General features: G+C 42.8%; 1 protein-coding gene across 1 annotated transcript in view; it reads right to left on the bottom strand.

Annotated features, from left to right (window-relative positions):
• The window catches only part of SERPINI1 (serpin family I member 1), an 89,413-nt gene that overhangs the window by 31,909 nt on the left and 43,107 nt on the right, over positions 1-14,397 (bottom strand). Inside the window, exons 2-3 of the mRNA XM_079978148.1 lie at positions 7,438-7,710; positions 2,555-2,785 (exon numbers count right to left, since the gene is read on the bottom strand). Of these exons, the coding sequence (XP_079834274.1) occupies positions 2,555-2,785; positions 7,438-7,687 (481 nt within the window). The 5' untranslated portion in view covers positions 7,688-7,710. The remainder of the gene's footprint in view (positions 1-2,554; positions 2,786-7,437; positions 7,711-14,397) is intronic.

Raw genomic sequence — 14,397 nt, 5'->3', positions numbered from 1 at the left:
AGATTGCTTTTATCCACACTGCTTACGAATGCAAACAATTGATATAGAAATCCCTTCAATAAATAAATAATAAACAAACCCCACTTTGGATGCTGCTTCTGCCTGGCTGGAATGAGCCCTTAAACTCTGATTAATGCCTCTTGTCTGCCAGGCTGGGGGGTGGAGGAGGGGAGGACACTGAGGGATGGAAATGTGATTCGTGAAAGTGGACCCCCCCCCCCCCCGCTGTCAGGTGGCTGTTGCGGTTGCTCGAGAGTAACCAGGCAGGACTCCGACCTGTGTTGAACAGGCTTTATTTTGGTGCAAACTACTTACATGAAGAGCCCCAAAGCTCAATTGGTAGCAGAATCCGGGAGTGGTCTTTTTTTGGACCTCCCCCAACATAAGAGTTTTGTTACCCCCAACTGTCTCCGCCCCTCTCTGCACCTCAGACTACTGCGCAGGATGGGCAATGGCAAGGGCGTGTTTCTCTCCTGTCCGGCTTGCCCAGGAGCTGTGTTAAGGCTCCCCCCAGCATCCTCTGGTCCTTGCAGCTCTTCCTCACTGGAGGTGGGGATTTCCTCCTCCCCAGAAGAGGAACTACTTCACAAGATTTTTGGAGGCTGCCTGTAACACAACTGCCCTTCTATTTCTCGCCTCTGAGCCGATGGCCGTTCCCTGACACCTCCATTACACGAACATGAATATACAACACCAAAGCAAGCACCTCTGGCTCAGGGCCTCTGAAACTTACTCAGCATCATCCTATCTTAAAGGGATTGTTCTGTTGACAATCTGCAAATAATTTTCGGTACAAAATTGACACAGGATCCAGAGAGCAAGTCTACCAACTTCAAACTTTCCTCACGCTACTATTCCTGCTTGCTTTTACCTGGGCAACATCCCACAGGCTTTGAGAGTAATAAGCGAGTAATAAAAACGGGGAACGCATCTCAGCATCCGCACCGCTGACATTTACTCAAGGAAAGGAAGAGATGTCTTGCATCTGTTTGAGTCAGGGGAGGCTTGTTAGCCAAGCCTAGCAGCTGCTGTGCCCACATTCCTAAATAAATCACTCCAATCAGAAGGCATTGTCTGCTACCTGGTGCTGCCAACTGGGAACGGCTTGCTTGATTTTCGGTATAATAATTTTGTCTTTGGATTTCTGCACCGACAGTGATGAATCGAGTGGATGGGTGGAAATTTCACAGATCACTACAGACGGGGGTCTCTGTGTTTTATCTGGGATAAAATAAGCTACGTGCATCAGAGACACTCGGGTACAGAGTCACCGATTCGAACAGCCGTGCGCATTCTGGTGCGCAACTGGGACTGTGCCTTTGCTTGCATGGTAGAAGCAAGTCAGCCAAGCCATTCACTGGTGGGGATAATTTAGAAGCAAACATTTAGCTTTATAGCTAAAGCCATATGGCTTTAGTAGAAATGTTATAAGGAATTAAGTATAAATAGATTAATAGAGTATCAAAGGAAAAAATAAGGTTATAATGTGTTAAGATAATTATAGGATAGAAAACAGATAAAGATAATAATAATAATAATAATAATAATAATTTATTATTTATACCCCGCCCATCTGGCTGAGTTTCCCCAGCCACTCTGGGCGGCTCCCAATCAGTGTTAAAAACAATACAGCGTTACATATTAAAAACTTCCCTGAACAGGGCTGCCTTAAGATGTCTTCTGAATGTCAGATAATTCTTTATCTCTTTGACATCTGATGGGAGGGCGTTCCACAGGTCGGGCGCCACTACCGAGAAGGCCCTCGGATGGAAAGGAATTGCTGAAACAATTAACAGAAGTGGAATACAAAAAGGGAGGTGTGAGGAAGTCGTGGAAATAAGTGAATGAAAGATAAGATACTGAAATTATTTGATGTGTTTTAAATTGTTGTTTTTTTTGTTTTTTATTAGTTTAAATGTGTTGGTGTTGTGTAGTGTTTTTGTGTTGTATTGTTCTTATTTTTTGTAGTGTTTAAATTGTTAATAAATATTATTTTAAAAAAATTTTTAGAATCAAACATTTACATGGAGATAAGAGATCTGTAACTACTAACTACATCAGTTTAACAGACCAGATAGCTCAAGTCAGTAGAACACGAGTCTCAATTTCAGCGTCGTGGACTGATTCTTGTGACCCCTTCCAACTCTACAATTCTACAAGGCTGATCTTCCAACTTGCCATGCCCGGAAGTGGGTTCAGAATGGCTTGGTCACCATGCTTCAGAACCACAATATAAGGTCACCACTGAAAGGCAGTTCATCCCAGTATTTCTGCAAAGAGATGGAAATGTTTGGGACCAAGTTTGAAAGGAGGGGGTGGGGAACCCTAAGGCTTTCAAACCAGTGGCATGTAGCTCCTGGAAGGTTTCCCTGAAGGGATTGCAGTCCCTGGGCTGAGCCTGTTTTTAAGCTCATTCCAAAGAAAGAAACACAAGACATTTGGTACAATCGACAACTGTAGCGATCAGCCATTTTAAGACATTCAACAGCATCCCAACGAGCATAAAATGACAACTGCTGACAGTGAGGAGGAATGTAAAAATACAGGAACGTACTATTTGTGTGATTCTCCACCCATCTATTGATGTGGCTGGCGACTGCTATGTTTTGACTGAAATCCACATCTTCCACTTCAGCTTTGAAGTACGTCTTCATCAGCTGCAAAAATTTGTCACTGACATGAAACCCGCTCTGTACATAGAGGGAATTGGCAAGCTTCATCACGTACTGGCTGTCTTCAGCGTTTGCCATGTCAGAAAGGTCCTTCAAGAAGGAAAATTCTTCACCTGGAAGCAAGGTGTGAGATAGGAAATATTTCTGTCAGGGTTAAGTAAATATATTGAGGGCTTAAAGAATCCCATTGTCTTCCCGGTGGAAAATCACAGTGATATTTTCGCTTTCGACAGAGAAGGTCACTGCGAAATGGTATACAGGGCGGCTTGACTCTTCTTCAAAAAGACTTGGGACTAATAAAACATTAGAAGCAGGGGCAGCCGCCCAAGGCGATTCAAGGGTCCTCGCGAGCAGCCAAAGCTACATTTAAATGGAGAATTCTCCATTAATGCCAAAAAGTGTTAATATGTGTCCCTATTATGTCATGCTTTGCATACATGGAAAATAATGGGCAGCCCCCTCTCATCACAGAGCAAGTTTGAGAAACCTTTGGCCCTCCAGATTTTCTCAACTACAAGGCCCAGCCATTGGCAGATCTATCTCCAAGAATATGTCTAATCCCCTTTTACAGAGATGTAAGCTGAGGGCCTACGACAGTGAATTTCACAAGTTAAATTATGCATGGCTCAAGGTATTTTTGTCCTGAGTCTACTGCCAACCAATTCCACTGGGTGACCCAAATTCCTAATATTATGACAGGGGAACAAAAACTTCTTTGCGGCCATTTCCTTTTGTTCTTTTAATTCCACCCTCACCTTTCCTCTTGTATGTTCCCTGCGTGCACATCATTCTCTTTTTGAAAAGAAAAAAAAAATCATAACCAAGGCAATGAACTAGAGCACAAAGCAGCCCTTTGACAGGGAACAGCATTCATCAGTTGACAATCAACTGTTTTATAAACTGGCATTATATGCCCTTATGTTTCCAACTTTTAATGGGAGGTTCCCAACCACTTTTGTTAAATATTTACACTGTTGGGCCAGCTGTTTAAAATTTCCTCTGCTATTCTAAAGATTCCCATAGAGCTCCTTCAAGATTTCCCCAAAAGCCGCACTAACGATGTTTACATAGGATTAGCGCATACCATTTGCACAGAAAAATAAACCAGCTCAGCGTGCTGCAAATGTCGCCGCATTTTGAAAATGATGACAGACTGTCACCTTGTCTCCAAAATGAGAACAGGACTTATTTTTAAATTCCTTCACCCCTTTTGTTTAGCGCTGCAAGGTTTGCAAAAAAATAAAAATAAATCAAATGTGGTTCTGTCAGCAGGGATGGTTTAAAAGAGCTGAGGGTCCAAATGGGCCTGCAGACAGGACACATAAGGAATTCAGTGCGAGGCCCAAGCTCATTGCAAGGGAGTGGGGCTGGCAGTTGCCTTTACCCTCAACAAAAAACTGTTGAAAAAGTGAGGATTGTAGATACTGTGGTGGCTATGAAAAAATAGGGGAATGGGGGCGGAGTACACATTTTGGGTTATATCCAACACTCTACACACAGAGTTCCAGTGTGCTGTAGTGGTTAAGAGTGGTGGACTCGTAATCTGGTGAACCGGGTTCGCGTCTCCACTCCTCCACATGCAGCTGCTGGGTGACCTTGGGCTAGTCACACTTCTCTGAAGTCTCTCAGCCCCACTCACCTCACAGAATGTTTGTTGTGGGGGAGGAAGGGAAAGGAGAATGTTAGCCGCTTTGAGACTCTTTAGGGTAGTGATAAAGCGGGATATCAAATCCAAACTCTTCTTCTTCTTCCACTCATGCAACACAACTTAATCCTCCTCTGCTATCTCTATATGCCCCCAAATCTGCTCCAGTGGACCCCATATACCTCTGTTCTCCCATGAAGAGGCATGAAATCACATCGAGCAAGGGACCAAATTATTGAGGGGGGGGGACCTTATCCCCATGTCCCAGATACAATAAAAAGGGTGAAGACGGAAGGATCAGGATAGCAGCTAGCCACAGTGGCCCATTATCTGGTAACCTCACGTTTAGATTTTGTAATGCACCTCTGAAGGGAGACTGGAAGCTGCAGCGTGTTCAGAAAATAGTGCACAGGATTAAGAGTGAAGTTTCTATTCCGGACCACATAACACTAGTCTTGCACTAACTGCAATGGCTACCATATGCTACCAGGTCCAATTCAACATTTTATTGCAATCCAACAACACAAGGTTCCCTCCTCTGCTTGGCTCCCTCTCCACAGAGTTTTAAGCAGACTGTGAAGACACACCTTAATCAGGCCTTTGATCAGGCTAATGCTGTTCATAATTTTAACTCCGTTGTGTGTGGACTGAACGCTGAATTTTTGATGAAGTGGGCGAATGTTTATAATGGGAACTGATTATAGTCTTAACCGGTTTAGTTATGTAATACTGTTGCTTTAATCATGTGCATGAGTAAACAACCCTTGAATCTTTTCTGTGAAGTGTGTTTAAGAATGCATAACTAAATTAGTTAAATAATCTATAAAAGAAGACTAGCAATGAATTCTTTAGCTGCAACACACCATCTGAATGTGATATATACATGCCAGCCAACTGAATGCTGGTCTACCTTTCAGTCTTGCCTTTCTGATCATTGCATGACACTCGTCTTTTCCATTTTAAAACAATGTAGCAGGCATTTTTTATGTGTTTGTTCATCCCCTTGTTACCTAGAGACACTCCAGTTTGGTTTAAGGCCTGTATTTGGCACCAAAACAGCCTTAGGGGTTGCCCTGATTTATGAGCTTTATCAGAAGAGAGACGAAGAGAGCTAAGACCCTGTTGGTTCTCCTTGGTCTCTCAGTGGTTCTTGATACCTTTGACTATGGTATTATTCTGGAATGTCTTAGGGAGGTGGGAGTACTCTGTTACAGTGGTAACAAAGCTCCTACCTGGAGTATCACCACCAGAAAGTAGTACAGTGGTACCTCTGGTTGTGGACGGGATCCGTTCTGGAGGTCCGGTCGGATTCCGAGGTCTCCGCAACCTGAGGACTGCTTCTGCGCATGTGGCAGTAGACCACTTCTGTGCATCATGAAACCCGGTCAAATACTTCCAGGTTTGCCGCTTTCGCATCCCAAAGTTTATGTAACCAGAGGGTTACATAACCGGAGGTACTACTGTACTAGGAGATTGCTGCAGGCTCCATAACCTTTGGAGTCCAACAAAGGTCCATTATATCTCCTATATGAAACTAGGGGAGCTATTATACATGGATTTGAAACACGTCAGTATGCTGATGACACACATCTTTCTCTTCACTATTCCGTATGAATCACAAGAGGCTATGAAAGTGTTGGACCAACATCTGGAGGAAATGAAGGATGGGTGGGGCAAATAAACTGATGCTAAATCTTTACAAGTTGTAAAGAGAGGTGGGTGGGAGGTTTTTGTGTCCTGGAATCAGGTGTACAGCCTGTTCTGAGAGAGGATGAACTCCGCTTGAAGGAATAGGTTCATAGGCTAGGAGTACTCCTAGATTTCAACTTGTCCCTCGAGTCTCAAGTGGCTTCTGTGTGCTTATGCCTAGCTTAGAATGATTTATCACAATTGCAGTTTCTGGATCAGAATAGCCTGGCCTCAGCTGTCCATGCTCTGATGACCTCCCATCTGGACTTCTGCAATGCACTGTATGTGGGGCTGCCCTTGAAGACGGGACAGTGGTTGCCTCTAGTACAGAAGGCAGCTGCTAGGCTGGTAAGTGGGATATAAATTGAGTTAATAAAATAAATAAAAATAGCAATTATTTATTAATAGTTTTTAAACTATATTTTTAAACTATTTGTTTAAAAAGGAATGCAGAGCTATTCCCGGAATTGTGTGTGTGTTGATTTGTGACATCATACACATCACCCAATCAGCATGATGCCAAAATAAAATGAGGTGTCCCCCCCCCAAGTAATATAATATCTTCCTTCAAGCAGCTTTTCATTCAATACGCATAAAAGAAGATTAATTTATTTTTTTATCAGCTCTTATCTGATTTTTATGTGTTATTTTTTATTGAGAATTTTATTGTCAGCTGCCTTGGGCATTTTTATTATTGAAAGCCGAGGTATTAATATACCAACTCATCATTTTCTCTTTAATAATACATATTAAGGGCCCCCTTCTTTCCTTCAAGCAGATGAGACCTTGTAGAAATATTAAAATTCACTTCCATCAACACAGGTGATCAATCCTGTCTAGAATTCTATGAAAGAGCCATTTATAAAGAAAAAAATATATGTGGCACTCATACTTCCTAGACTGTTATGCAGAACCACCCGATGTGTGTCTGCTAAGATCTTAAGACCTGCTGAGTTCAATGGAATTTAATCCCAGGTGAGTGTTAAGCTCTGAAGGAGCGTCTCCTCCCCCATCGGTCTGCCCGGACACTGAGGTCCAGCTCCGAGGGCCTTCTGGCGGTTCCCTCACTGCGAGAGGCCAAGTTGCAGGGAACCAGGCAGAGGGCCTTCTCGGTGGTGGCGCCCGCCCTGTGGAATGCCCTCCCATCAGATGTCAAGGCGATGGACAACTACCTGACATTCAGAAAACATCTGAAGGCAGCCCTGTTCAGGGAAGTTTTTAATATGTGACATTTTAGTGTATTTTTCATCTCTGTTGGAAGCCGCCCAGAGTGGCTGGGGAAACCCAGCCAGATGGGCGGGGTACAAATAATAAATTATTATTATTATTATTATTATTATTATTATTATTATTATTATTATTTTAATGTATTGACTGGACAAAATAATAATCAAATAAGTGTCGCTTGACGCTTTGTTGAACACTCATTACCGTTTTTCAAACCTTCATATCCCATGGCATGTCTGATTTCCTTCAGGGTGGACCCATGAGCTCCAAGTTCCACCATTCCCATGGCGATTGATATTCCCAGTGGAGAGAAAATAATGTTTTCATCTTCCCCTGCAGCTCTCAGCTGATTGTAAACATTCACTGAAAACTCCGCAATGGTTTCATCAGGAAAACTGGTGCTGAAGCCTTCACTTTGCAAAACAAGCAGAGACAGGAGGCCAAGGAGAAGCATGTTGAATGGAGGGCGTTTCAGATCTGTAAGGAAAATTAAAGAATTGACGAGTTAATATTATATTGTGCACATAATAGATTAGTGGGATCATTAAATTGTATTAAGCATGAGCATAGTGTCATTTTCTTTTCTTTTTTTTTAAAAAAAACAGTAACTCAGAAGCCATTCATAAACACACAAGAGTGGATTAGAAAAATGTATAACAATTATCACAATTGGAGAGAGACCTGTTGGAATGTAATGTCAAAGTGCTGTCTACTCTAAAATGATATTATTGGAATGGGAGACAAAGGACGAGCAAGTAAAATCTTCAAGGATACACTGGGCAATAGATTTTGGTTATAATATAGATATGGAAATATGGGAACGATTGTGGAATATGGACATAAAGTTTACAGCATGTTATGGTTTAAGAGAAAAGGACATGAAAATGTTATATAGATGGCATCTAGCACCTAGTAGATTGGCAAAAATGTATAAATCAAAATTTAATAAGTGTTGGAAATGCAGAGAAAGAAGGTGCTTTTTATCACATGTGGTTAAATGTTAAAGCTTAAAGGGAAATGATATATAATGAATTGAAAAAGATGTTTAAGGTAACATTTGCACACGAAAAACCCAGAAGCTTTTCTTTGGGGGAATTATAGGTGTAGAACTACCAAAACAGTATTGAAACTTATTTAAGTATGCAACTACAGCTGCAAGAATGTTACTTGCCCAAAAATGGGAAGAAGATGAAATCCTGACGAGAGAAGAATGGATATCCATTCCCTCCCATGAGTGGGGAGGTAGATTTCCCGTAAGGTGGGGTAGTGATGCTATGGCTCTGTGGGTGTTACTGAACTTCCTATCCCATCAACTCCAGCCACTATGGCCAATGGTCAGGGATGATAATGATAATGATAATGATAATGATAATGATAATGATAATAATAATTTATACCCTACCCATCTGGCTGGGTTTCCCCAGCCACTCTGGGCGGCTTCCAACAAAATATTAAAATACAATAGTCTGCTAAACATTAAAAGCTTCCCTAAACAGGGCTGCCTTCAGATGTCTTCTAAAAGTCTGGTAGTTGTTTTTCTCTTTGACATCTGGTGGGAGGGCGTTCCACAGGGTGGACGCTACTGCTGAGAAGGCCCTCTGCCTGGTTCCCTGTAACTTGGCTTCTCACAATGAGGAAACCGCCAGAAGGCCCTCGGCGCTGGACCTCAGTGTCTGGGCAGAACGATGGGGGTGGTTGATGGCAGTTTTACATTGCTGGCTAGAGTTTGAGCAGGAGTTTGCCATTGGTTGTGACCCCCTCACATCAGTTTTATCCAACTCCTCCTTTTTCAGGAAGAATGCCTTTTATGGGACTTAGACTCCATTCTTTGTCAGGTGCTGCCTCTGGGGAGTAGCGAGGAGGGAGAAATTTGACCTGTTTGCATTATAACATAAACCTGCCTTGATTGCCACTTCCAAACTAACCCGTGAGCCAAGAGCTCTTCCTCAAATGTTGTGATGCAGCTTTCTAACGTTGACAACAAAATGTGTACAAAAATGCCCACAGAAATCACAAACAAATGCAGAAATGGAGGAAACTGAAGAAGACTGGGGAAATGTGAAACTGCGAGAAACCAAAACCTATGAGGGAGGCAATGCCTCATCCAACTGCGAAAACACATAAAATGGATATCCAATAGCCAGTTCCTTGAAAGGTTTCTTCGCCCCAATAAGCATTAAGGCTAACTCTGCTATGCAAGAGAAGTGAATCCTTTGAACACACAGTGGGATTTGAATCTGCAAGAAGCATGTAGAACAATGTTTCCCATGCTTGGGTTTCCAGCTGCTTTTTGACTACAACTCCCATTATCCGTAGTGGGCAGGACCAGTGGTCAGGGATGATGGGAACTGTAGTCCAAAAACAGCGGGGAGTCCCAAGTTTGGGAAGCACTGATGTAGAGCAACGGCAGCCAACATGGTGCCTTCGAGATGTTATTGGACTACAACTCCCATCATCCTGGACCACTGCCCATGCTGCTTGGAGCTTGGAGCATGAGCACAAAAACACTCTTCAGCTCCTGTGTTTTCCAGCAACTGGTATTCAGAAGCATTGCTGTCGCGTCTGTGTAGATCTACAGGTTTCTAGTTCCTGCTATACACCTATTAGAAGACGGGGTTAACTCCTAAAGCAAAAAAGGACATCCAAGACGTATGTTTTCTTTGACACATGAAAGCATAGCTCATTGCCTTTTTGCCAGGATGTAGAGAAAAATAGGTTGGAATGGAACCTTACATTACAGTTCACTGTACACCTTCAGTTCCTTTTGCTTAGGAGGTCCATGAATAATTGTTAGTCCTTCTGGACAATGCGCTCATGGTTGCATTCACTTATCAGTTCCTGGGAAGCTGGGAAGCTTCTTCCTCTAAGACAGGCATCTCTCTTCCACCTACAATTCTGGCTGGCTGGTCTAGTCAGCAAATAGGAGAGCAAAAACCGTGCCAGCCATTAATGGGTGGAGCTCCATGAGGAGCACAGGGTGTTGTCTCTTATTTGCAGCATGCAGTCTTCACAACATGTACATTACAACGGATGTATTATGCACCAAATTACAAATGCAGTCACCATCTGAACTGCCACAGACCCTTCAAGTGTCCCTGTTTTCCAGGGACAGTCCTGATTTTAAAGAAGCCATCCTAGTTCTTGATCTGATCCTGGAATGTCCCACCTTTCCTTAGGAAGTCCTTATTTTCATTTGAGAAATGTTGGAGGGTATGAAGTTGTGCAACCCCCGAGCCAAGGAGATAAGTAGCTATACAACCTTCAGAAGACACCTGAAGGCAGCCCTGTATAGGGGAGTTTTTAAATGTTCAATGTTCTACTATATATGTTGGAAGCCCTACCAAATCTGCTCAAGAGAGTTGGGAAGAAGAAGAGGAGGAGTTTGGATTTGATATCCCACTTTATCACTACCCTAAGGAGTCTCAAGCAAGGGACGTGGGTTGCGCTGTGGGTTAAACCACAGAGCCTAGGACTTGCCGATCAGAAGGTCAGCGGTTCAGTTCCTGCTCCTGCCAACCTAGCAGTTCGAAAGCACGTCAAAGTGCAAGTAAAGAGGTAGTGCTCCAGCAGGAAGGTAAACGGCGTTTCCGTGAGCTGCACTGGTTCACCAGAAGCGGCTTAGTCATGCTGGCCACATGACCCAGAAGCTGTCTGCGGACAAATGCCGGCTCCCTTGGCCAATAAAGCGAGATGAGCACTGCAACCCCAGAGACGGTCACGACTTGACCTAATGGTCATGGGTCCCTTTACCTTTACCTTTAAGGAGTCTCAAAGCGGCTAACATTCTCCTTTTCCTTCCTCCCCCACAACAAACACTCTGTGAGGTGAGTGGGGCTGAGAGACTTCAGAGAAGTGTGACTGGCCCAAGGTCACCCAGCAGCTGCATGTGGAGGAGCGGAGACGTGAACCTGGTTCACCAGATTACGAGTCTACCACTCCTAACCACTACACCATGCAAGAGAACACATTTAGCAGGCATGCAAAGAGTGGAGAGGGTCCTTGCACTAGCAGAATTATTTTGCCACCCAGAGTATGTGGAACTGGCCAAAATGACAGGAAGAATCCGAGAACAGTGGGACCAGAAGTTCATCAAGGACTGGACTAAATTTGTAAATTATTTGAAAGACAATTGTAGTCAATCAAACATGATGGTAGGATTGCAAGAAGCTTTGTAAGGAAAGGTATAAAAATCACTGCAGAGAAGAATAAGAAAATACGATGCTTTGATTTTTTTTATTTGAAAGCAATGGTTAAGTGGTGAAAATGCAGAAATTTGAAATGAAAGATAGAAAATCATAAGGAAGGTTTGAAGGAAGTCATGGCCCTAAAAAGCCCAATAGTATAATATAAGAGGAGAGATTGTAATGGAAAGCATTATTGTAAAATTAATAAAAATGATATGGCAAAAAAAGAGAATTATTTTGCCACCCAATATAAAAAAATCTGAGAAATAACAACCCAAAAAGCAATTCAACCAGCTTAAGCGGTTCAAATTTATTGAATTGAACGTTCTGGATCAACAATGTCCTTAATTATATCAGGCACATGGACAATCCAGGGATCACTGAGCATATTTAAATCGTATCATGATGAGTGGGCTTTCTGTCCACTCTTATCTTCCTGAAATGAGAAATAGTAACCAGAAAGGGAGAGAATGGAAAAGAGTATCGCCCTGAAGAAGAGCCTAACATGCAGTTGGTTCCTGCCATGAGGTCCCCCCATTACACTATTGAATTAATCCCTTTTGTTCAACATCAATACACTAATCCATCAGGAAAATAGTCGCTGGGCTGAAACCATCAAATTATTTGCCCTGGGAGGTTTGGCTTGCAAAGCATGAAGACAGTGAGAACGTTGTCATTACACAATCTGTTTATGAATCTGTACAATGCCCCAGTCTTTTATCTTTTTAAAAAAGTGCAGAGACAGCGTCTTGCTTGACTTGGATATGGTTCATTTATGGTGGTTGTTAATAGGTGGTTTGTTTCCTTCTCTTTGCTGACCTTTTGCGATAATAATACTTAACATTTATACGGTGTATCTTATTAGCACAGTGCTCCACAAACATTATCCAATTAAATATTGTGACAGCTCAGAGTGGTGTGTAATTGAATATTATTAAACCCATTTTATAGGTGAAGAAACACGGTGTAATAGGCTGTTGTGTGTATTTTGGCAGCAGCATGAATGCCTACTATATGCAAACAGCAGGTTGAGATGGCTAAAATCATTCCTGGTAGGAGAACTGCATGGCTGACTCTTTCCCATGAAAATAATTGTTTGTATGTACAACTCTAGAATATTAGGGAAAAGGCTAGGCAAAGCTGGAACTCCTCTCACTTAAACTTTTCTTTACTATGTAGAACATTTTTTTTTTTTGGCAACAAGGAGGACTATTCAATCATGTGTAATCTTTCCAAATGTTCTTAGACTACAAATCCCATCAAGCCCAGCATGTCTAATGTTGTTGTTTAGTCGTTTAGCTGTGTCCAATTCTTCGTGACCCCATGGACCAGAGCACGCCAGGCATTCCTGTCTTCCACTGCCTCCCGCAGTTTGGTCAGACTCATGTTTGTAGCTTCGAGAACACTGTCCAACCATCTCGTCCTCTGTCGTCTCCTTCTCCTTGTGCCCTCAATCTTTCCCAACATCAGGGTCTTTTCCAGGGAACCTTCTCTTCTCATGAGTATGTCCAATAGTCAGCGCCTGAAAGGGATATGGCCTTATAGATATTCCTTTCAGTGCTCAGCCAAATATGAGCCTCTTCTATTCTTAAGAAGTTCGCAATACACAGAGCACTCAGCTATACAGCTGCAAATAAAATTTTTTAAAGCGTGTTGTAAAGTGTATTATACAAATGTGGCATTAGATGGTGATGGTGAGCTATGGCAAATCCAATATATTTTTCAAAACGTTTTTAACATGTGTCTGGATTCCACCAGAGTCGCATTTGCAACTCACAGTTAACAGACATTTTGAGTGCGTGATCATTATGACATAGGATCAGTCGAAGAGTTTTTCTGCAAGCAACCAATTTTGCTTAAATTACCAAGGCCCCAAACTTAAGTTACGTGAAGTCTTGACAATTTTGCAAAATCTGCTTCAGGGGGCATCAGTAGGTGAATTCTCTGCCCCACAGCCACCTGTGTCACTTCGTAGACCACTCATACAATGGTAAGCTTGCTTCAGCTACGCCCTCCACAACAGAGGGATAAGACTGGTTTGAGTCATGCAACGTGTCAAGCCAAATGATGGCTTGGCGGGGTAGTGTAGACTCCTGGATCTGAGCTTGCAGATGTTTCTTTCGTCCCTGGCTGCCATGCTGCCAACGGCCTCGGTCCTGTATATCTGAAGGAGCATCTCCACCCCCATCGTTCAGCCCGGACACTGAGATCCAGCGCCAAGGGCCTTCTGATGGTTCCCTCATTGCAAGAGGTGAGGTTACAGGGAACCAGACAGAGGGCCTTCTCAGTAGTGGCACCCACCCTGTGGAATGCCCTCCCATCAGATGTCAAGGAAATAAGCAACTATCCTACTTTTAAAAGACATCTGAAGGCAGCCCTGTTTAGGGAAGTTTTTAATGTTTAATGCTGTATTGTGTTTTTAATATTTGATTGGGAGCCACCCAGAGTGGCTGGGGAAACCCAGCCAGATGGGCGGGGTATAAATAAATTAGTAGTAGTAGTAGTAGTAGTAGTAGTTGTTGTCGTTGTCGTCGTAGCATGCCATTCCAACCCAGGCTCTCGGCTGTGAAGACTAACCACAGGCTGTAACCAATGCCTATTCTTGGTTACAGAGCATGGCTAGTCTAGAGCTTGGGTTTGGGCAACACACTAAACCAAACCTTGGTGTGCCTCACTGTGGCTTACTGTGAACTGCAAATTAGGTCACTGCATTTTTCATCTGCGGAGGACAGTACATCTATGATGCTACACTTAAAAAAAATATCATTTCCCACACATCACTTATTGAGTATTTAGCAAGCTGAGGAAGAAGTAATAATAGCTCCACTGTCCACATCTCTTATTTACCTCACTATTTGTTGTAGTAGGGTGAAAAATAAATTATCTAAGCCCTGACCATGGTTGGCTTTGAATGCTGCTTGAGGCTCAACTACCTATTTCAGCAGTGCCATAAAGCCATTTAACATTTTCCTAGGGGAGA

This window comes from Podarcis cretensis (assembly GCF_951804945.1).
Source record: "Podarcis cretensis genome assembly, chromosome: 5".
NCBI classification, from domain to species: domain Eukaryota; kingdom Metazoa; phylum Chordata; class Lepidosauria; order Squamata; family Lacertidae; genus Podarcis; species Podarcis cretensis.
Note: the sequence above shows the minus strand (reverse complement) of the source record. Positions and strands in the feature narration are given on the sequence as shown.